The 24,652-nt window shown below is 34.8% G+C and overlaps 2 protein-coding genes across 3 annotated transcripts in view; one reads left to right on the top strand and one right to left on the bottom strand.

The window, feature by feature from the left end:
* CHPT1 (choline phosphotransferase 1) overlaps window positions 1-15,985 on the top strand; it is a 29,785-nt gene extending 13,800 nt beyond the window's left edge. The window contains exons 3-9 of one of the 2 annotated variants that reach the window (XR_011464160.1): window positions 81-222; window positions 4,141-4,225; window positions 6,988-7,119; window positions 9,624-9,782; window positions 10,457-10,582; window positions 13,374-13,572; window positions 15,817-15,985. Coding sequence is in view for 1 of the 2 variants with exons in the window: in XM_070370265.1 (XP_070226366.1) it covers window positions 81-222; window positions 4,141-4,225; window positions 6,988-7,119; window positions 9,624-9,782; window positions 10,457-10,582; window positions 13,374-13,484; window positions 15,817-15,861 (800 nt within the window). In the remaining variant the exon portion in view is untranslated. The remainder of the gene's footprint in view (window positions 1-80; window positions 223-4,140; window positions 4,226-6,987; window positions 7,120-9,623; window positions 9,783-10,456; window positions 10,583-13,373; window positions 13,573-15,816) is intronic. The other variant, XM_070370265.1, reaches the window with a different exon arrangement.
* Window positions 15,843-23,251, bottom strand: SYCP3 (synaptonemal complex protein 3). The gene is made up of 8 exons (XM_070370266.1): window positions 21,599-23,251; window positions 20,734-20,797; window positions 20,540-20,574; window positions 18,702-18,819; window positions 17,794-17,893; window positions 17,059-17,157; window positions 16,025-16,129; window positions 15,843-15,896 (listed from the first exon to the last, which is right to left on the bottom strand). The coding sequence occupies exons 1-8, from the start codon at window positions 21,729-21,731 to the stop codon at window positions 15,843-15,845; spliced, it is 708 nt and encodes a 235-aa protein (XP_070226367.1). The 5' UTR covers window positions 21,732-23,251.
* Between the last annotated feature and the right edge of the window lie 1,401 nt (window positions 23,252-24,652).

The following is a 24,652-nucleotide window of genomic DNA, read 5'->3' as shown; positions in this document are numbered from 1 at the left end:
CTCTACATTGCTAAACATTCAGTGGCAATTATTTAACTTATTTTAAATACTTAATGGTTTCTAAACCTTGTTTCTTTCAGTTTTTATGGCAGTTGGAGCTTCAATTGCTGTTCGCTTAGGAACTCACCCCGACTGGTTGTTTTTCTGCTCTTTTATTGGGATGTTCATGTTTTATTGTGCTCACTGGCAGACTTATGTTTCAGGCGTGTTGAGGTTTGGAAAGTAAGTATGTATTTTAAGTTGTATATTTTAAGATATAATCAAATTCATTTTCACTGTCATACTTCATTTATTCATAATAAAGGGAACAAACTGTCAATCATGAATTTAAATTACCTTTTAATTTATTGAAGCATCCATAAATGTTATATCTTAGGTTTAGTCTTTTAGGTGTTCTTCTTGTTATAGTTACATACTTGATGATAATTTTATTTTTTCTCCCTCTCCAACCTACTAGCCCAAGTTTACATTGACAAGAGAAAAAGAAAAATAAGGGATGTGAATAAAGTAGGAAAAGAATATAAAGTACCTAAAAAAGAAGCATTTGGCTAAAAGATAAAATATTGAGATATGGAATCTAAAGGTCCTTTATGGTCAAATTTTTGTGTGTCCGTAAAGGGGAACCCCTTTACAGCAGTCCCGAACAACAGTAGTCATGAGAATCTCAGCTGTGGTGTACAGTTGGTGAGATAGTGTAAAAGCATCTTGTACTATTTGCCCCTGATGCTTTATTCTTAGACACCAGGAAACAGTGCACAAGACTGGAACTCTGTTCTCTCTCTTTCTCATCAGCTGCCTCTTTGCCTGACCTTTTAGTAGCCATCTCCCTTTGGTTCATTCTCAGCTTTGGCTTCCCCTGTCTTCAGATTCTTTCCTGCAGTGCTTCCTGGGAGAAGCAGTAGCTCTGGAAAAAAAAAAAAAAACTTCTGATAATGATAACTGAAAGGAGAAGCTCAAAACAATGGATCATTTAACAGAGTGAAAGCCACTGGCAGTTTTTCACATTGACTTTAAATTACAGAATAGTCACAGCTGTCAGCTGTTGAGCACTTGTGTGGTTCTGGTGGTGTACTCAGTGCTTTACATGCCTTTTCTCATTTATTCCTCACATTAACCCTGTTGAGGGTATTACTGCGACTGTACCAGTGAGGCGGAGAAGTTCTGTAACTTCCTTATACTTCTAAAAAAGTGTGGAGCCAGGGTTAAACTCAACTCTCCAAACCCCACACTCTTAACGACTGTTGTTCAGTAGCAGCAGTTATTTAATGACTTAGACTTTACCTCTTTGACTTTTACTTCATTAAAAATCTTTCTGAAATGAATTATTTTACATTCCTGGCCTAGTTGTACACTTTATACTCATTTACTGTTGACTGAGAGTGTCAGTTGAGTGTCAGTTGACTGAGTGTGCCTAGAATTGGACATAGAAAGATGAGTCACTTGTGGGTGGGATATGCCAGACAGATTGGGGCAAAAGCATTGTAGGCAGGAGGATGAGGAACAGAAGTACTCAGAACATTAGGGAAGTGGTTGCTGTGGTTGAGCACCAGACATGTGAAGGACTGGAGGAGATCTTGCACTGCCCAGGGTTTGAAGCATGTAAAATGCTTACTCTCTGTGGCACAGATCCTCCTCTGTATGGTTTCACTTTATCAAAGTAAAAGCATCATTGAGCATTGAGTAGGATACACATGGATGGTCCAGCTTAACACTATAAGAAGGATCTATATGTGGGACATCAGCCAAGCTTCTGTAAATACTTCCAAAGTCAGTCAGTATCAACTGTCAATTGGCTAGGATGGATGTCCTGAAAAATCTGTCAATAAACAATAATAAATTTCCAAAAAAATTTAGTCATTTATATAGTTTATCCTTAAAAGAGGAAGAATGACGCTTTCTGTGGTATGAATGATGCATGTGTGAAACCAAGGTTCCTAGCTCAATCCCTGTATATGTCATTTAGTTACTGAAAGTTTGTCCTGTAATTTCTGTCAGCTTTCCTAGTTGCTTCTGGTCACTAGTCATACCCTGGAAAAATTATAGATTAACTTAATGGAATTCTGTACTGTTACTTGAAAAAGAGTACAAAATCCTGATAATAAATCATAGGTGTAGGGGAAAGAATGTTGGCTCTGAAGTCATTTTTCTATAGCAGTATCCAGCTGTTTTTAATACAAGCGTGGAAAAATCTTTTCATTTTCTCTTTCCCAAAAGACAGGTATAATGTATATATAGCTCATAAGACTCAGATGCTCAGTAAATGTCAGTACTTCTCCTCTTTTTTCTTCACAAAATACCATACATTATATTACTTAGTTTACCTTTTTCAACTAACTTGACTATTTCTCCATGCAGTCTGGAGGCCTTGATTTGCCTATCACTGATCTTACAAATACTGGATGTCATTACATTTTCCTTTTATTTGTGCATTAATGTTCCAGTCACCTTCTCCTTCTGCTGCTGCTAAGTCACTTCAGTCGTGTCCGACTCTGTGCGACCCCATAGACGGCAGCCCACCAGGCTCCCCCGTCCCTGGGATTCTCCAGGCAAGAACATTGGAGTCGGTTGCCATTTCCTTCTCCAGTGCATGAAAGTGAAAAGTGAAAGTGAAGTCGCTCAGTCGTGTCCGACCCTCAGCGACCCCATGGACTGTATCCTTCCAGGCTCCTCCATCCATGGGATTTTCCAGGCAAGAGTACTAGAGTGGGGTGCCATTGCCTTTTCCCTCTAAATGCCCTCAAAATAACTCAGCTGAGAAGTCTTTTCTTCCATAGCTGGATCTATTTTATCATCTAATCCCTACATTTTTTGTATTTGCAGAGCAGTAAGTATTCCTCTAGCAGGGCATCTAAGAGGAGATGCAAAGGAGATAGACACATAACATCTGAAGCTCAGAAAAAAATATATGGATTTGGAGAAATGGATTTAGAGGTCATTGGCATATAGATGGTAGTCTTAAGTATAGATATAATATTCAGAGAACCTAAAAAGAGAAAAGAGGAATCCTGGAAACAGTAGCATTTAAGATGTGGAAGAAGGAGCCTGGGAAGATCTTCCAGAAAGGTAGGAGAATCACGAGAGAACATGGCATAAAAACAGCAAAGCTTTTCAAGAAAGAGGGGTGTGGTCAGCGATTTAACTATTGAAAGGAGTTATGTGAGATAGTAACCAAACTGTATCCCTTTCATTCAACAAATTGAAAGTCACTGTTTACCTTAAACAGTTTTAATAGAATGAGGCCAAAAACTGGACTGTAGTGGATTATGCAGCAATATGAAGAGAGGAGGAAATTACAGATGTGGACTATTTGCTAACCTGTTTATGGAGCAAAGGAGAGAGGAATCGGTAGCTTCAGAGGATGCAGATTAGAGACTGATGTTGCTTGGTTTAATGGGTTTTTAAAAGAAGTTTATGTTTAGGGCTTCCCTGTTGGCTCAAACAGTAAATAATTGCCTGCAGTGTAGGAGACCTTGGTTTAATCCCTGGGTCAGGAAGATCCCCTGGAGACGGGAATGGCTACCCACTCCAGTATTCTTGCCTGGAGAATTCCATGGCCAGAAGAGCCTGGCAGGCTACAGTTCATAGGTTCGCAAAGAGTCAGACAAAACTGAGTGGCTAACACTTTTACAAGTATGTTTATATAGAGAGGGGAAATGTCTGTGGAAACCAAAAATTATAATGACTATCAGCAACATAATGAGAAAAACTATTGGAATTTTCCCTACTTTTTAATGAAATTGACTTGAGAGTGTTTATGAATTTGCCTTAAATCATCTGGTTGTTTTTATGTTACTAATAATTTTTCCTGATTACAAGAGTAATACATGATTATTATTAAAAATTCAAACTTTGCAGAAGTATATAAAGTAGAAGATAAAAGCTTTCTGTAATCTCAGCGGTAACTGTTACTAGCAATTGTATATATGCTATACAAGTTTTTTACCTATATGTGAGCACATTGTTCCTGTAGGCTTTTTCACTTAACAGTATAGTTAATTGATGACTCAGTGATGGAACTAAAGGTAAAAATAAACTAAGCCTATGTAGATTTTTACATCTTTGATTTCAATATATGGTTAATGAACCTTCATATTCAGGGATTTGATTTACAAACCTCTATTCTTTATCTTTCCTTTTTAGAGTGGATGTAACTGAAATTCAGATAGCTTTAGTGATCGTCTTTGTGTTATCTACATTTGGAGGAGCAACAATGTGGGACTACACGGTAAATCTAAGTGTTTAAATTTATATTTAAGTACTTTTTTTTAAACATTTGGGGAAAATATTGTATTGTTAATTTTCTTCAGATATTCTTAGAGCTACATTTAATATTCATTACATTTCTTAACCTTTTTTCTTCATTTTATAATTTTACTATTCTATATACCTTATTACAGCATGACTATACTACCCTATTCATGAATGTACTACCACATAAAAGAAAACGACTCCATTTCCCAAATACACAATTAGACTCACTAGTTGAACTACCTTTTCAGGCCAAAATTTATTTCATAAAATAGATTTATAAAAAGTAAATTCAGTCAAACACTTTATGTTTGAAACTTGCCCCTCAATATTAGGAAAGATGCTAACTTGTATTTTTTATAATTTACTATGAGTGAAGTTTCTCATGTTGAATGTTTTTTTATTTTCTGCTTGGTTGGAGACCTCAGATAAAAGCTGACTCTCAAGGAGGCCACTGTTACAAATTCATGCTTTCCACAGGAAGGAAATTTATGAAGAAAAATTATTTTCTCACTACAACCTAAGTTTACACTATTGGCTGACTCAAAACTTCATGCCTGTCGAGTTAAGAAGAATAATAAGGATAATATCAGCTGTCAACAACTAATGCTTATTCAATACTTACTATGTTCTTAAATATTTTACTGTCACTCTTTTCATCTGACCCCCAGAACAACTCTATGAAGTAGATACTGTCATTTTTCTGATTTATTAATAAGTCTTAGAATGATTAAGTAATTTGTACAAGGACACATAGCTAGTAAGTACTGGAGCTAGAAATTAAACAGACTAATTCCAGACTCTGTTTTTAATCACAAAGCAATATACCCCTGGTAATTACAAACAGTAAGAAATACAAAGCTAAACATATTCTTACCATAGGATCTAGTGACTATGCTCTTTAGTATTTACCCAAATACATTAAAAATTATGTCTATGCAGAGAATTCCCTGGTGGTCCAGTGGTTAGGATTCACTTTCACTGCTGTGGGCCGGGGATCAATCCCTGGGCAGCGAACTAAGATCCCACAAGCCACATGGCATAGCCAGAAAAAAATTGTCTATACAAAAACCTGATTATGGATATTTATTGCAGCTTTATTCATAATTACCAGAACTTGGAAGCAAGTAAATGGATTAACTATGGTACATCTAGGCAATGGAATATTATTCAGTGTTAAAAAGAAAGAGCTATCAAACCATGAAGAGACATGGAGGAAACCTAAATGCATATTATTTAGTGAAAGAATCTAGTCTGAAAAGGCTCCATGTTGTATGATCCCAATTATATGATATTTTAGAAAAGGCAAAATGATGAAAACACTGAAAAGATCTGCTATTGCCAGAGGTTATGGGGTTAAGGAAGGATGAATATTTTAAGGGACGTGAACCCATTCTGTGTGATACTATAATGGTGGATACCTGTCCACCTGTCATTATACATTTGTCACTTATACATTATGCATTATCACAGAATGTACAACACCAAGAGCAAACCATGATATAAACTAGGGTGATTATAAGCGATAATGATGTTGGTGTCAGTTCATGGATTGTAACACATGGATTGTATTGCTCTGGTGGAGAATGTTGATAGTAGGGAAGCATGTGTGAGGGCAGGGAGTATATGGGAACTCTCTGTACTTTCCGTACAGTTGCTTTGATCCTAAAACTGCTTTAAAAATTGTATCTATTTTTAAAAACTGTAAGAAATTTCTCTGTGGCATTTAGTTTCAGAATTGCCAATTGTAATTCATATTACTAGGCTCAGAAATAGACTTTGAGCATATTTTTAAGTAGTGGAACATTCTCTGTGATATTCACATTCCTTCTTATCATGTAAGAATAAATAATAGAATCAAGGATGTGCTACATAGGCCTCTAAAATATATAGATGTGTCTTTCGTGGTAGCTGCTCTGCCAATACCCATTAGAAGGTAAATGTGGACTTAGAGGCAGTTAGGCAACTCTGGTCATTGTCAGATGTGGTTGTTTTAGTTTGGAATTCTGATTTAATTATACTGTGGAAGAATTTAATCTTAAAATCATTTCATTCAATATTTTGGCAATACCATAGGAAGAAAGCATACCTATTTATTCTCATCAATAAGAATACTTGTTTTAGATATAGATTTTCTAAATTGAATTGTTAATCTGTAGTTTTCACAAATTTTGGTACAGTATTTCAAAGTATATTTTCAAACACAATAGCCTATAGCTTTTGGCAATTCATTGTTACTGTTTTTTAAATCCTTTGCTGCCTTTGGAAGTTTTCTTGAACAGCAATTGACCAACAGGTAAATATATATTGCTAAAGAGATTTAATCCTGGATGTTAACTACACAAAATTTTTGCATGCACACACATGGTGATATTTGTCACATTTGTGATACAGATCACAGATCACAGTGTCTGACTCCTAAAGATGCTGCCTTTTAGAGGTACTAGAGTCAAGTGAACATCTTTTTTCATGTTTCCTCTAAGTCAGATGAAGGCTTGTGAGATGAAATGCTTCATCACAGTTATTTAAGAAGATTTAGCTAAATTTGGTGCATTCATTTAAGAGAGAAAACCATTAGAAGAAAAATTAACACTTCAGATTACATTCCAGAAGTTAAGGTTTGATTATAAGAAAATGGGTAGCTTATTATATAGGGTTCTATCGTAATGTTTCTTTACTGTTTAATAGGAAAATAAATTTTGTTTTCTTAATGAAGTGTTTCTTTCCTCTACCCTAAAGATACCCATCCTAGAAATAAAATTGAAGATCTTACCAGTTCTTGGAGTAGTAGGTGGAGCAATATTTTCCTGTTCAAATTATTTCCATGTTATCCTCCATGGTGGTGTTGGCAAGAATGGATCCACTATAGCAGTAAGACATTAATTTCATCATCATTCAGTATTAATTTTATATTTTCTTAACACCCAGCTATAGAGATACTAAAAATATGATGAATTTTAAAAATAGGGAAGGAAACTAAATATCTTAAAAGAATCCTTTTTAGGCACATAATACAAAAAGGCATTTTTGAAACAGTTCAGACTGATTTTACAGCATTTTTCCTCTTTCTATACAGCCTTTCTTCGAGCAGGCTTTGGTGACATTCCACGTAATCATCTGCTGTTTATTGTACATAATTAAGAGCTGCCATTTATTTTCTTCCTTGTGGTGCCTGGCCCTAATATAGGAGAGGAGGAGGCAAGAATGAGTTCCTGACTGAATGTCAGGAAAGCAGTCCAAAGTCATGGTTTCACATATGCGACAATTTATTATGCATGAAGTAAATTTAATTGAAATTTCATCACTGAAATATAGTTTTAAAACTACCCTAATATTTTAAAAGGTAAAAACTTCAGCCTCAGTTCTTGAGTGGGTACACCTTGCATTTGTTGTGTTATTTACACTTTGCTCATCTATAATTCTTCTGTATTTATTCATATTTGTTTAAAAAAAAAACTCCTTCAGTACTTTTGCAGAGAAAAGAGGCAGAAAGAATTCTGCTCAGTTTTTAAACAAATATAATATCTATGTTTTTTTAAAAAAATGTCATCTTCAAGGTAGTTGAACATTATGAACTTATTCCAGTGATGCCATCTTCTATCAAAACATAGCTGGAATGCCTTTAAGCTATAGTTCATTCTCTTTAATTTGCTGTAGTTCAGAATTTCTGTCCTGTAAGGATGGGTTTGATTTTGAGAAAAATCAAAGTCACTTGAAGCCAGACCTAATAAATAAGAGGAGTAAAAACCTGAAATATAGCATTTTTACTTAAAAAAAAACACCTCATTCTTTTAAATGACATATACTGGCTCTTAAAACAATTTGAAAGGAATCATAATTCATATATTATTGACATTTATGAATATATTTTATATACATAATTCAAAGGCAAAGTATAGAACTCAGATACATAAGTTCTGATATATTTGGAAAGTTAATTGGTTGTTTTTTGAGGTGTTTTGTCAGTTGACTTCAGAATTGTTTTAGAAATGTTAGAATACTCTGCATAAAGGGCTTAAGAGTACTTGTTGCTTGACCATGGATGATAAAATACAGCACTAGCTGGAAAGTGAGTTCCACTAAAAATGATAAACTTAGCGAGGATCAATGTCCATTTTAGAGAATATTTTACTAAGAAATAATTGATTAAATATTTGAAGGGAGACAAGAAATCAAACACTATTTCTAAGAAGTGTTTGATTTCAAATTCTTGAACCAGTGGTTTTTCAGTGTTTTTTTTTAGCAGCAGATTTCCCTGAATAAAATTAACAGATAAAAGCACCATTTTAAGGGCTTCCCCTGGTGGCTCAGTGGTAAAGAATCTGCTGCCAATGCAGGAGACACAGGTTCGATCCCTGGTCCAGGAAGATCCCATGTGCTGAAGTACAGCTAAGTCCGTGTGCCACAACAATTGACCCTGTGCTCTAGAGCATGGGAGCTACAACTACTGAAGCCCACATTCTAGAGCCCGTGCTCTGCAACAGGAGAAGCCACCACAATGAGAAGCCTGTACACCACAGCTGGATAGTAGCCCCCACTCCCCGCAACCAGAGAAAAGCCCACACAGCAACAAAGAACCCAGCATAGTCAAAATAAATGATTTTAAAGCAGCATTTTAATAGCATAAATATTTATAACATTACTATATAGTGTTTTATTGACATGACTTTAAAATATTCATAACATTAGTGTAAGTTCTAACTTATTACATATAAACTTAATAAAGAATAAGGCAGTTTTAACAGATACATTTAAATTGATGGTTATGTATTTAGTAAGCCTTAATATCAAATTTATTACAGTATTTTGTTCAGAATAAGCAATCCTGACAGAATCCCGATTCATATAGATAAAAATATAATGGGTTCAGTTGTACAGTGCTACATAAGAGGGCACTTGTGGTCTAAATGTAAAAGGCTGGGCAGGGTGGGATGTTGGTATAGTGAGTGACTAGAATTAAAGTCCTCCTAATCAATGATTAAGGTATTGTATAAAAGTGGCAGGTTAAGCTTTATTTCAGTATCTCACAAAAATATGTTAACTTGGCAACTGGACTGTTGATGGCCTTTAACATGGTAAAATTTAGTGTAAGATAAATGATGTCATTTTTTTAGTGATTATTAGCTTAAAATGTATATTCATATAAAATTGGAATGAAACATCTGTAGCACTCTATTACCTCTTTGTAACCCTTGGTAGGGTTCTGTAGAAGTTTGAAAAGCACAGCTAAGGTCTATATACTCCTTTAGGCCATATACCATCATACTCTTCTCTAGGTCTCTAGTTCCTAACACAAAGTAGATGCTTAGAAAATATTTGCAGTGTAATAAATGCATTGTTAAAATGTGGTGCTGATTTTCTGCTTTATCCCTTAGGGTACCAGTGTCTTATCACCTGGACTCCACATAGGAATAATTATTATACTGGCAATAATGATTTATAAAAAGTCAGCAACTAATTTGTTTGAAAAGCATCCTTGTCTTTATACCCTAATGTTTGGATGTGTCTTTGCTAAAGTCTCACAGAAATTGGTGGTAAGAAATTCTTTTAATTTATTATTCATGGTATAAATAATGTATTTGTTCCTCAAATACAAAACTGGAAACTCTTTCATATAATGGGTAGGTTTTTTGTGGTGTTATCACAATAAATAGTTAGCTATTTGTGCTCCAAGTAATACTGTAAATGAACGTTTTATTCAGAGACAAGACTCCTTAGTGTAAGTTCTCTTATTTGTTTTAACAATTATTATCAGTTATAACCTTTTGATATCAAGGAATTTAAATATTGGAAACTTTAACAAGCTACCTGTCCTGAATTTGAGAGATTTTAGATTCAATATTCCCATATCAAATGTGAGATTAAATGGTCTCTTTGGTGGTGGTGGTGGTAATGGTTTAGTTGCTAAGTTGTGTCCAACTCTTGTTGATACCATGGACTGTAGCCTGCCAGGCTCCCCTCTGTCCATGAAATTTCCCAGGGAAGAATACTGGAGTGGGTAGCCATTCCTTTTCCAGGGGATCTTTCAGACCCAGGAATCAAACCTAGGTCTCCTGCATGGCAGGCAGATTCTTTACTGACTGAGCTATGAGGGCAGCCCAAATGGCCTTTTTATCCTTATCTTAACAGTAAATTAAAGATTTAGTTATTTCTATCCTGAAAATAAAACATTTAAAATAGTGAAATTCTTTTGTTTACTTTTTTATAGATAGCTCACATGACCAAAAGTGAACTGTATCTTCAAGACACTGTCTTTATTGGCCCAGGTCTTTTATTTTTAGACCAGTACTTTAATAATTTTGTAGACGAATATATTGTTCTATGGATAGCAATGGTAAGTACCTTTTTGCTAAGATTTTTTATTTATTTTCAACAAATGTCAGATAATACTATGCTTAAGAGTCATTTCAGTGAGGTATTAGGTAGCCCTGACTTTCTAATCTATTAAGCATTTCTGAACATTTAAAATTATTTCTTTAAAGTTCCTTTTATATGTTTGAATATGGCCCACATATACATCAAGATACAGTTCCAACAATGTAAATCCTTAAAAACAAAACTGTGTGCCTTAAAAAAAAAATAGTACCAGAAAACAATACAAGTGGCCTGAGGTGACCTCTAAAAATGGTATACTATTCACTCAACCCAGAAAACCCCACAAAATCATGCAGATCAAGAGGTTCAAATCTTCGTGTTCACTTTAAGAACACTCGTGAAACTGCCCAGGCCATAAAGGGTATGCATATCCGACAAGCCACCAAGTATCTGATGGATGTCACTTTAAAGAGGCAATGTGTGCCATTCCGTCGTTACAATGGTGGAGTTGGTAGGTTTGTACAGGCCAAACAGTGGGGCTGGATTCAGGGTTGGTGGCCAAAAAGAGTGGTGAATCTTTACTGCACATGCTTAAAAATGCAGAGAGTAATAATGCTGAACTTAAGGGCTTAGATGTAGATTCTCTGGTCATTGAGCACATCCAGGTGAACAAAGTCCCCAAGATGCAGCGCAGGACTTAAAAGAGCTCACGATTGTATCAATCCCTACATGAGCTCTCCCTGCCACACTGAGATGATCCTTACTGAAAAAGAATAGATTGTTCCTAGACCAGAAGAGGAAGCTGCACAGGAGAAAAACATATCCCAGAAGAAACTGAAGAAACAAAAACTTATGGCCTGGGAATAACTGCCGCAAAAAATAAACACAAATAAAAGTTAAAAAAAAAGTACAAAATTGTCAAAAATCACTTCACTCTCTGGCAAAGCTTTACAAACATGAATTAGTGTCTTATTTAGTCCAGGTTATTAGAATTACTCTGAACTTACAGCAGATAACAGGTAAGTTAAATGGTATTTGGGTTAGCAGAGGGCACTACTTCATCAAGAAATGTAAGCTAATACTGAGGAAACAGAACAGACGGTACAACCAAGTACAGGATTCCAGGACCATTTGTGCTAGAAGTAAACAACCATATATATGTGTATGGCCCTTGAGGATAGTGCAAAATTTATATTAATAATGATGATTCTTATCAAGCAAATTCAATTCTCATAGCTTGCATCCTGCTTAAAAAAGTGATACAGATAATACATAATTTCTATTTAAAAATTATAAAATATAGGATTATGGTGCATAAGAAAGCAGCTTTAGCCATCTAAGGAAAAGAAAATCATTGTTTCTAACATTTTAATCACAAATAAAGAAGGCAATTTTAACGTTTTAAAAAATTTTTCTGAGACATTTATGGCTAGGCTTCAACTAGTGCTATTTCTGGACAATTTTGCCTCATTTTTCCTCACCTCCAGACCTCACTAGACTTCACCAAATTGTTAGAGATATACAAAAATTAATATTAAAGTGAGCTAAAAGAAACATTGAACCTTGTGATAATTTGAATGATCTCACACTATTTACTAGAGATAGGTGTTTTTTAAAACCTATCTGTTCTGTGCATGGATCAATGGGGTACATGTGATCATCCTTTATTCTAGGTTTTATAGTATGCTTTTTTGGAGTAAATTAATAATATTTATTCAGAAGTCTTCCATTCTTCAAATGGTGGTGAGATATAAATCTTAATCCTTGAAAGGTTCTCAGGCAATATTCTAAAAGATGTTTGAAAGAATTATTTCTTTAAAATTACTATCCACTATAAATATTATTAGTGCTACAAAATAATCTAAATTTAAGAAATAGGGGGTGATTTTTCAAAGTATCTGAAAATTCAATGTAGGGTTCCTTTTGGTGAACTTAAATAAGTATTACCAAATAGAATGAGTGTAATTAAAATATCAGGTGTTAAAAATTCAAGCACCTAACTTGTAATGAGTGAGTTGGCCTGGTTTTACATCAGTGGTGGAGATTATGCTAAGGAAGTTTAATTCAGTTTAATTGTGGTTAACAAAGTGTTAACCACAATTAAAAACAAGCAAACAAACACCGGGTGGACCAAAACCAACATATTGTGCCCTTTGGCATCCTTAAGAGAAAAGGTTCTTGCTTCAGAGAGAGAAAAGTCAGATGGAGTTTTTCAAGTAAATAAGATTTTCCTCTTATCAGTGAGAATATTCTCCCAACAGAGCTACAAGGCTCCTTTCTATGAAAGGAAGCATTTGCCCCCAGTCTCTGGGAAAGTTCTTAAATAGTGTGCCTTCCTCCTTAATTTTGTAAAGAACACAATTTTTGTATGCCTTCCCTCAACTATGGTGTCTTTTCCAGGCCTTTACTGTCTTACAACTACTTTCACAGGAATAAGAACAGTATATGATGGAGTGATTTCAATTTTAATGACTGACAGCCCCTTCTAGTAGAAAACTGGTGGCTTTGTTGCACAGCAGAAAACTGAAAGAATGTGGAGTCAGAAGACTTGAGTTCTGTTGTTTTTCAGCTTTTGTAATTTAGTTAAGACCTTTTATCACTCTGAGCTCAGTTTCTGAATCTGTGAAATACCCTGCATATTCCAGATGACTACAGTGAGAGCCAAATACAAACTATAAAATGTAATATTTTTGATGATGAATTTTTGGCTAAGGTTTGAGATTAGGGGGTGGAGGACAGAAAAAAATAGCTGCTACTTCAGAAAACATAGACCATAATCCATTTTATATTTTCTTTTTTTGTTTCTAAAGGTCATTTCTTCACTTGATATGATGAGGTACTTTAGTGCTTTGTGCCTGCAAATTTCAAGACACCTTCATCTAAGTATCTTCAAGACTTCATGTCATCAAGCACCTGAACAGGTTCACAAGCATATTGACTAATATCCCAAGGAAAAGAGGAGAAGCAGTTAGGGGAACCTATGAGTGAAGGAATCCCTCTTTGCAGGAGGCTAGTATATTATCAAATAAGGTTATATTTTAATATAAAAATTAAGTCCTATAGATCCATTGTATCTTAGTTGCAAAGCCCTCATTATCAACATTTCTTATCAAGGTATTATCAGAGTAATACAACCTATAAATTAATTCTAAACAAAACCAAAGAAGGAAATTTCAATTTTCTAAGTATAAGAAAGTGAACCACTACAGTTCTAAAGAGCAATCTGTTTGTCTCAGAAATCCTTATCAGACAGTTGGGGTTTTCTCTGCCAAAGGATTACATAAAAATTCAGGACAGAGGATTTTAGCCATCTTGAGGGAGATGGTTACTTTGATTGCTAAGAATTGATAAATGAATTCATAATATTGCATAAGTGCATAGACTTGTAATTGAGTCAAATGTAAGCATCTTTACAGTGAGAGCCAATTATTCCTTGATATTCTAAGTTTCATTGTCACAAAAAAGTGGATATTAAACATTTCCATTTGTGAAAAATAAAAACAGTAGCCTAAGCACAATTGACATATAAGAAAATCAGTAATTTATGAAACCATGACAAAAGTATCTTTCCTTTAGAATATCAGCTAAAGCTACTTAAAGTACACTTTCACTCAAGATAAAATGGGGATAAAATAAGTATCTTTTATTCAGTCACTAAGTACATTAAATATTGATTCTTATCTTTCCACTCTCAAAATGTTTCTATTGCTCATTATGAATAATAGAACTGTCATATGGTTCTTTGGTAACCCAGATCCTCAATTCTCATCTTACCTGTTTGTAATTTTTATCTAACAGTTCTGTAGACCATAAGCCATATGTTGAAAACATTTCTTTAAAAAAGAAATAATGAACATGTACTGTATCTTAAGCAAGAAAAAGGCATGTTGTAAAAAGAGCAAAAGTTGATATTCCTTAAAAGGAAATATGTTAAGTACAATGAATATACTCTGGAGTACTTATTTTGCTTCTAAAACAATTGGTAAAAATTCAGTACGAACAGCTTAATTTGAATAGTACTTAAAATTTATAATCCAACATGTACTTTGGCTTAAAAGGGAAATCCTTTACAAAATGCAAAAATTTAGGAAGTAAACTGTCCCTAATGTCAGATATTTGTTAATGATGGAGGACTAATTTCTTCCAATATAACTGATCACAGAAGAAGAGAATCAGTATGTATTTGTTTTTTAAAATTTGGAAAACCTAAAATAAAGGTGGATTATGAGACAAAAATTAGAATTTTAAATATGGAGAAACAAGACAAAGTCACTCTTCTCTCCTTCTATTGGGCATATTGTTTTGAATAACTCAGGGAAAGTATTTTCAGCAAAAAATACTAAGTTTAACCCAAATATTTAAAATTTATTTTGCTGAAACAATATTTATTAAGTGTTCAATATGTTTTTCTCTGTTTAAAAAGTGCACATTTTAAAATACCAGGTATAAGAATTAACTGTTAGTTTGGAAATAAATGTAAAAACTTCCATATATTTACTGAATATTGAAACTGGAAAACAAAACATTCTATGTAATTTACAGTTAAAGACCGATGTGAAGTACTTAAACCATAAGTAATTAGGTATGTTAATGAAATGCTCTTAATCCTTACTAAGGGCATATGTCATTTAATTATGGACTGAGCCCAGTTAAATGGCATTTTGATGTCATTGTAGAAATGACATTCAAAAATCCATGCCTTAAAACAGTATTTATATATCCTGTTTGGTTTTTTAAAATGGATTTTAGCAGTTTAATTTATTCCAGAAGGGAAACTTAAGTTGCTTTTAATAAGTTTTAGAAGTCAATAGAATATATTTTTGAAATCTTATTTTCATTAGAATTGGCAGTGTAACTTCATGAATATGCATGAAAGGATGTACATATAATAGATTTTATGTTTTTTTTCCTTAAATAAGAACATTAACCATCTATACTTGTGTTTTCTACCTTTTGGAAGTGATACAAATACACGAAGCCAAAACTTGCAATTAAATCATTTTTATTGCTAAAAGTTAAATGACAAATGTTAGAAAAATTCACTATTGCTATATTATCACTAGCACTATTAAAGAGCTGAAGCAAAGTGGTACATATAATTTAGGGATTGCTGCTCCTCACAAAAGTTCATATTTGGAGGTGAACAAAAAGAATGGTCTTGCAATGATTAATACTATATAATATTTTAAACCAGAATCTTAAATCACTCTAACGACTTATTAGCTAATGTTATAATTGTATCATGTTACTTAGGTTCAAGTTCTTCCTTCAAAGAGTCATCAGAATAACATGGATTGAAGAGACTTTCGGACACTTGCCATCTCTTGCTGCTGCTGTTACATGAGAGAAGATATTAAACACTGGTTTAATTTTTAGATAAGTGTTAATACATATTTCAGCAAATAAAATATTTCAATGCTTACATTAATACTTTCTTTTACAGATCTGAATAACAACTTACAGTTTCCATCATAATTTTTTTTTGCAACAAAGCCATTTCTTTTTTAAGTTCATTTTGTGCACCAGTAAGTAGATTTTCATGATTCTTCTCCAAGTCCTCCATACTCTAAAACACAAAAAGCTAGGTCAGTTACAAACCACCACTTTTCATCTCAGTTTCAAAACTTATGCAGTTAATTTTCAAAAGTAGGAACTTTTTAATATTCAACAATGCACATTATTTATCTCAAATAAAAATATTCTAATACATGAAAACCAAAATATCCACTAAAGGAACAGAAAATACCATCATAAATCAAATATTATTAAAGGAGTTACAACAGTGGTGTACCTTCTCACTGGAAGAAATGAACAAAAAATAACAAAATTTTATGAAAGGAATAGAAGCACAACTTGCTGTAGCTATGTAGTAGAAAATGGGGATTAATTCCAATTTAGTTGCCAAAAGAATAAGATTGAAAAGGTAAGGGAAAAGGAGTTAAAAGTATTCTAGGGCAAGCGCATAAACAACAGCACCAAAGTGCAGGGTTCAGAGAAAGCAATTATGTGAAAGGGTGGAAGCAAAGGATGAATGTAGTAACTGAAGCATAAAAAAAGGATCATATTATTGGGGGGTGGGGGTAAATCTTGAATACCTAAGAATTCAGTATGAGAATCTACTGACAGTTTTTCAGGAGGGAAAAGATAATGTTTTCAGAAGACAGTATGGCAGACCCATGAAGGATGGGTTGGTAAACAGAAAAATCAGTTAAGAGTGTTTATAGTATAAGCAAAGAATAACAAGGTTCTGAACTAGGGCAGTAGCAGTGGTGAAGAATAAGGGAAATGGAGGTGTCAAATATAGTACTAAAGTTCCTACACCAAGTGATAATGTCCAGTGATAGCATTTAGCACTTATATAATGAATTCAGAATGGAAAATAGTTAAGAATTTAAAATGTGTAAGCAAAATGTTTTCCCCTTAAACTGAGAAAAAAATTATATTCTACTTCCACATAGTTTATAAGAATGTATTATGTTAACAAATACAACAAACCTTTATGAACTGCTCATATAATTGTCTAATTGTTTTCAGTCTCTGGCTCTGAACAATTCTAGATTGTTGAAAAACCTTTTGTTGCTGTCGAAACAGATTCTGCAAATGTAAAAGAAAAAATTATGTAATAACTATTTGGGTAAAATTTAGGAAAAAATAATTCTATGTTAAACTTAAAAGGAATAGTTTTTAAATCAGTATTTTTCAGATTTTATCTTAACATTTACTATGAGTTTAGATAATGTGTTCACCACTTACATACAATAATAATCCAGCTAGTCACTGAATAGGAAATCTCAACAGTGCTCAAAACATGTCTTAATTCTTCTTGAGTTCTACGTCAACACAGATGATCCTTCCAATATTGCTGATCTTTCAATTTCTTGGCCTGTTTTCAACCAATGGTTTTTGCCCTTCACCCTACTTTATCTATTACTTACATACTCATAACCTAGATTTTGTCATTACCAATAACTATAACCTCTACATAGTATTAATAGCAAACTTCATATTAACAAAGTGTTAGGTAGGAAGCAAATACCAACAGCTTTTATATATGGTATGTGCCTGTACTTATGGTTTACCATTCAGCAGAACCAAACTCACAGCCAGCAATAGGTAATGGAACCTGACTGAGTTCCATGAGTGTACTACAAGGCCAGGCTCTCCACTTCTACTTGAAACTTGGTTATAATAGATTAATTATAAAGCTACAAAGCTAAGCATAATACTAACAGCAAGTTTTTCTTCTTGTTCCTCAGCTTTCTGCATATCCATATCCCACTGCTGGAACAAAGTCAGAAACTGCTGAGAATATTCTTGGTTAAGCTTCTGCCTGTAAAACAATATTATTATATTTCATATCAACGTGGAACAACTATCAAAACAAAATTGATTTGACGTAATTATTCTATAATAAAAGAGAAAGTATCAAATTTCCAGATGTGAAATCAAGAAGTATGACTTATGCTGATTCCAGAAATATTTATTTTCCTAACCAACTAACAGAAAAACCCTCAAAATCCTCTCATGCACTTTAGCTCTTGAAAACTAGTGGAGTTTTATTATATATATACATTTTCCCAGAAAAGTCCATTTTATCTCCAAGCAATTTACTTTTCATTTTCTCCTACTGAATACAGGTTATGATATGATAGATTCACTGAAGTTACTATAGAAGATTTTCAAATAGAAATATTTCACTTAATTTTTCCCCATTTTGGTACAATGATTTTGTACAAAAGAACAGTTAATTCAGCTAAAATATACAAATTGTTTATAATATATAAGGTGATCATTTTATATATCGTTAAATAGTTAACTGTTATAAGATCAATGGTTTATATGACACTTTTATTCAGCTAGCGTATTTTTAAAATGAAAATAAATTACTTTTATTGTTTAAAAAAAGTCTCAATCATTATTTAAAAGGGGAAAGAGGTCACCTTTATTGATTTCTAGGAAATGTATTTCAAGTCTGTGAAGAAATAGTTATAGGACTAAAAGACTTAGAGGAAAATCAAATATAATTTTTACTAGAGATCCCAATAAATTGAAGATGATAATACTTCTCATAATTTGTACCCATGAGTAGTAAGGAATGATACAAATGTTGTGGCAGTGAAAAAAACCAACAACTTTACCTTTGCTCTTGTTGGATTTTCCAAACATTTTCAAGTTTCTGGTTACTGGTTTTGAGAGAAGCCTTGGTATACATTTCTAGTCTCTTTCTCTTGGCAAGAAGAGACTTGTTAATATCAGCTATAATGAAAATAGATATTCATTAAATTTAATGTGAAAGTATGTTATTTATTCCCACATATTCAAATAAATATGGATAAAGCTGGTTCAAGAATTTTGAAGATATTAAAAAAAAATACACATACTATCAAAAAGCATGATTAGTTGCTTGCTTTTTTTCCTGAGAAAAATTTTAGTTATTGGTATCTCAATTCTTATTTTCTTAACTAGAGATAATTTTAATTTAGAGATGACTAAAAAGAGCTAATAACTGAAGAAAAAGGTCTCAAGGACAGACTAATTTTTTCATAAGACACTAGACTAAATTTAGAACTCATTATATAAAACACAAAACTTTTTAAAAATCCTAAAAATAAAAACAGTTAAAATGTTTTTAAAAACATAGTGATACTATTAAATATATTTTTTACTAAGAGAGACAAAGCATAGGAAAATCTTAATTTAAGTAGGTATCTAAATAAATTAATTCAGGAACTCTTTTAAATATGTCCATGGAGCTTTTTACAGGCCATTTTTTGCCAATAAGTACTGCATTTCATAAAAATTTTAATACTTCTAATAATTCTTTGCTAAGCACATGCATATGGATCTACTATCAATAGTCATTTTCAGCAACCATGATGAGGTTACCTATACTATCAGATATTTGGTATTTCCAAGTGAAAGTGAAAGTCAGTCAGTCGTGTCCAACTCTATGCGGCCCTGTGGACTATACAGTCCATGGAATCATGGAATTCTCTAGGCCAGAATGCTGGAGTGGGTAGCCTTTCCCTTCTTCAGGGGATCTTCCCAACCCAAGGATCGAACCCAGGTCTCCTGCATGACAGGTGAATTCTTTACTAGCTGAGCCACAAGGGATTTCCAATATCCATCTCCAATAATACATTTATAAGGTCAAGTATTTTGCTACTACCAAATAAGGCAAAGCTTTAAAAAAATATTTGATTATATGAATGATCTATAGAGAAGAGCCAAATATTTATTCTTTTTTCAGAATACTATCCCCAATATAGTTAATGTAACTAATATTTGACATACAATTTAATGATTTTTTTATTTGATTATACATCTCTTTGGAGAAGGAAATGGCAAACCACTCCAGTATCCTTGCCTAGAAAATCCCATGGACAGAGGAGCCTGGCGGGCTGCAGTCCATGGGGTCACAAGGAGTTGGGCGTGACTGAGCGACTAACACTTTCACATTTTCATACATCTCTTACTAGCAACACTGTCTTTAATTCTCAATTACATAGTTTGATAATGTAAAAATAACAATAAAGTTATTTTAAAGGTTTCAGTTTACACTGCATTTAGTAAAGAACACAAGAATGTCATAGAAAATAACAAAAGAGAGAAAATGAAAAACTGACACATATACAGATATGCGTGTGTTTGCATCACTTAGTCAATGAAAGTCATACAAAGAGGGATATTTTTCCCATCCATTTTTGTTCTAAAATTCCATAATCTATTAAACCCACACATGTATAAAGTAACAAGACCATTCCTAACCCATTGTTAGTACCATTCTCTTTTCATATCAACAAATGGAAAAGGTTAATAAGGAAATCTATGAAGCTGAATCACATATATCTGTGCAAAATCTTACATATAAGAACAAAGCATTAAAAAAGTCTTACAGTCCACTGATTATTATTTACTATTATACAAGTTATATGGTTTAAAACAATGTTGAACACATATATCTCCTAAAACATACCTCCAAATCTTTCCAGCATATTCTGTACTTCACCCCTATGAAAAAATTATATCAGAAAAGTTTTAAGGATCCATAAAATATTTATTGTTTTGGAAGGAATATCACATACCCAGTATTTTACATGCAATACTCATGGGACAACCAAATAGATGGTTCTTAAAGTCTAACAGGTGAAAATTGTTTGACCATATTACCCCATATCTTCAACTGCTGCAGAAGTCCTTTTCTTCCCTTGTTTCTCAAGTGTTGGGGTCTTCTCTGCATGACAATAAAAAAAATATTTGAAATTAAGTGTGTTATTTTGGTAATTGTTTAATGGTATATCTTAATTTTGAGGGTTTGTGCTTTTTTTAAGCTTTCTGCCAAGACAAGTTTTTAAAGCAGATTTATAAATGCAATACTTTCTCTGCAGGTTTGTTGTGTTGTTGTTTAGTTGCTAAGTCATGTCTGACTCTTGCCATCCCATGGACTGCAGCCTACCAGGCTCCTCTGCTCATGGTATTATCCAGGCAAGACTTATGGAGTGGGCTGCCATTTCTTTCTCCAGGGGATCTTCTCCTGACCCAGAGATCAAGCCCTAGTCTCCTACATTGGCAGGCAGATTCTTCACCACTGAGCCACCAGGGGAAGCTGCCTCTATGTAGGTTGCTGCTGCTGCTAAGTCGCTTCAGTCGTGTCCGACTCTGTGCGACCCCAGAGATGGCAGCCCACTAGGCTCCTCTGTCCCTGGGATTCTCCAGGCAAGAACACTGGAGTGAGTTGCCATTTCCTTCTCCAATGCATGAAAGTGAAAAGTGAAAGTGAAGTCGCTCAGTCGCGCCGGACTCTTAGCGACCCCATGGACTGCAGCCTACCAGGTTAGATGGAATTAAATCAGGATCCAAGACCATTTTATACGAACAATTTTGCAAGTCTTCCTGTGTTAATGTCATAATAATCTCTGTACTATTTATCAGACATCAGGTGAAAGATGCTATAGAAGCTTCACTAGCCCCCAAACAGAAACATGAAATACATGAAAATGCAGGACGTGGTCAGTAAACGTTAGGTTTACTGTACCTTCGATGGCATCCTCCTCTGAACCACTCAGATCTTTTTTGTCTTCTTGCTCAAATTCATAGGCTCTTATAGCCTGATCCCCCACGGATGGTTTTGCCAACTTCCCGGAATGTTTTCTTCCAGAGGGCACCATTTTTCAATGTTTTCTGATTTAAAAAACAAACAAACAAACAAAAAAACACGAAAAAAACCCTTCTGAATCCAAAGACACTATTTACACAGACTGGCAAATTTCAAAATGAGAGATATCAAATAAAGATAATTGAATTCCACTTTAGGATTCTCTTCATTTACTTTGTTGGAGCAAAAATTAACAAGATAATGACAGCACTGCCCCTGACCCCTGGGGTGCCTTAATGGAGAGTTCTCCTCTGAGGATGGGGAGGGCGGCAGAATTCTAGATCCGCTTTTGCCAGCTTCTGGCTAAATAAATTGAGGCCCATCTAGATTTTGCACTTCAGTCACAGAGTGAAATCAGCGACTGACAGGATCAACCACGACCCCACCCCAAACTGCCAGCAACAGAAATACAAAATAAAATCCGCAGAAAAACACATCCAGTAAGAATTCCACGACCCAGGCCTCAAGGATCAGTGAAGGGGAGCCCTGAGTTAATCTAAATGGTTTCTGTGGATTAGAGGCGGGGGCGGGAGGGAGGCCCGTGTGCGAGGAGACTAAAGCCCACCCTCTTCTCCTGCGGTCAACCTGTCCACCCGCCACGTTCAACCCAAGTTGCCCAACCTGGGCCTTCCCGCCCGCTCCCCGCCATTCACAGCTCTGCCCACTAAGAACTTTAAGGTCTTCAAATTCCTGTCAGAGGCTCCCGGGAGAGCCAGCATGAAAATTTTACCTGGTCAAGAGTAGCCCCTGGCTCAGACTCCCACGCAGGATAAACGCTTCCCTCCTCACGCCCGAAAAACACCCCAATGGCCGAGGACCGCAGTTAATGTCTCCGGACAGGCGTACCCTCCACTCCTGCTGCCCAAGTACCTTACCTGAAGTGTTCACTTCGCAGCCGCGACACTCCTCTGAGGAAACTCCGAATTCCGGCGGGAGAAAAGCCAGCCTCGCCTCCCAGGAGCGTCGCTGATTGGCTGGCTGGAAGGCGCATGCTTACAGTGGTCCCGGGGCTCCGCCCCCTCAGGTGACGAACTCTGTGAGACTGCTGACCCTGAGTGCGTTCTGAGCGGCAATTTGTGGCTAGTAAAAATGAGGCGTGGCGCTTTCCAGTAGCTTTTTGTAATTTAAGTTAAAATTTTTCCGAATATTTTAATAAAATGGCGAAAGAACAAGTAAATTATGAAATGTGAAGCACATACGTCTTAATTTGCAAAGTAAAATTTTACCAGAACCCATTGAATCGTCTCAGGAAGTCCTTTCCATCCCACTCACACCCTCATTTTCTACTCAGAGGTTTTTTTAAAAACTTACCTTAAATTCTGTGTGAATCATTGGACCCTCCCATTTTCTAAGTTTTCTTACCACATATATGTGCCCATAAACAACCGTTCTAGGTTTTGTTCGTGTTGCTGCTGCTGCTGCTAAGTCGCTTCAGTCGTGTCCGACTCTGTGCGACCCCAGAGATGGCAGCCCACCAGGCTCCCCCGTCCCTGGGATTCTCCAGGCAAGAACACTGGAGTGGGTTGCCATTTCCTTCTCCAGTGCATGAAAGTGAAAGTGAAGTCGCTCAGTCATGTCCGACTCTTAGCGACCCCATGGACTACAGCCTACCAGGCTCCTCCGTCCATGGGATTTTCCAGGCAAGAGTACTGGAGTGGGCTGCCATTGCCTTCTCCTTGTTCGTGTTGGCATAGTACAAAAAATTGTACCATATTCTATAGTTTTCAGTCACTCGCTTTTTTACTTAACATTGTCACTAAGAGAATCTAGATGATTATACCTAACCAAAGTTCTTTCATTTTCACTGCTGCAATACCCCATTGTGCCTCTATTCCACAATTTATTAGTTTATTTTCTTGTCTGTGGACTTGTGGGTTGTTTTCAGACTACAGCCTATATAAACAATACTACTATGAATATTCTAATCTCCTGTGTATATGCTAAAGTTTTTACAGAGGATCTGGGTGTGAAGTTGTTTGGTAATAGGCTAGATGAAATAAGGCCAAAGTGGTTTCCAATTTATACTCCCACCAACAGAATGAGTTTCCATTGTTCAATGTACTCATCATCAGTTGGTATACTCAGATTTCTTAATTTTGCCATTCTCAGAGGTGTAAAATGATATTTCTTTAGGCTGTTCTTTTGTATTTCTCCAATCACTCATAAGATTAAGCTCTTGTTATGCTTATTGGCCATTTGCATTTCCTTTATCCTAAAATATCTATTTTAGTTTCCTGCTCATTTTTCAATTGGGTTATGTGTTTCCTATTGATTTGTAACTTTTTATATATTGGGTGAGTGTTAATAAACATTTGTGACTGCTTTCTGTATCTTTTATCCTGAAGCTATAAAAAAACAAAAGTTTGAAGGCTTTATTTTTCATTTTTAAGCCTTTATTCATATGGAATTTTTGTGCCTGACAGGTAGGATCCAATTACTTTGCCTCACCCCTCACTGTGGAAAACAGTTTACTGAATAGTGCATCCTTTCCCTCTAACAGCTACATCATCTGTCAAGTTTCCATATGTCCTTGAGTCCGCTTCTCTAGCCAGTTCCACTGGATCAGTTTGCCTATCTCTGTGCCATCATTCCAGCTTTATTAAAGGTTTGGCATCTAATAGGGTAAGTCACACCTAATTTTTTTCTTCAGGAGAATCCTGTGTATTCTTGAACTTTGCTTTTCAAGCACATTTTATAATCAGTTTTCCAAGTTCCAGGAAAAAACAAAACCAAACAACTTACTGGATTTTAATTGGAATGGCAATAAATCTATAGATCAATTTAGAGAGAACTGAATCTTTCTATTCTTGAATGTAGCATATTTTCCATTTATTTAGAACATCTTAATATAATTCAATAAAGTTAAATTTTTTTCTCTGTGCACAGTTTTGACTTTTATTGAATTTTTTATACATAACTTATTTGTCTCTATTT

Source organism: Bos mutus, chromosome 5, assembly GCF_027580195.1.
Source record: "Bos mutus isolate GX-2022 chromosome 5, NWIPB_WYAK_1.1, whole genome shotgun sequence".
Classification (NCBI taxonomy): Eukaryota; Metazoa; Chordata; class Mammalia; order Artiodactyla; family Bovidae; genus Bos; species Bos mutus.
Note: the sequence above shows the minus strand (reverse complement) of the source record. Positions and strands in the feature narration are given on the sequence as shown.

Coding starts and splice junctions, on each gene's coding strand:
- SYCP3 (XM_070370266.1), bottom strand. CDS start 21,731: ATGGTGCCCTCTGGAAGAAAACATTCCGGGAAGTTGGCAAAACCATCC. Junction 18,820..20,539: donor TATGCTGGAAAGATTTGGAG/GTATGTTTTAGG, acceptor TTTTCATTATAG/CTGATATTAACAAGTCTCTT. Junction 15,897..16,024: donor AAAAAATTATGATGGAAACT/GTAAGTTGTTAT, acceptor CTCATGTAACAG/CAGCAGCAAGAGATGGCAAG.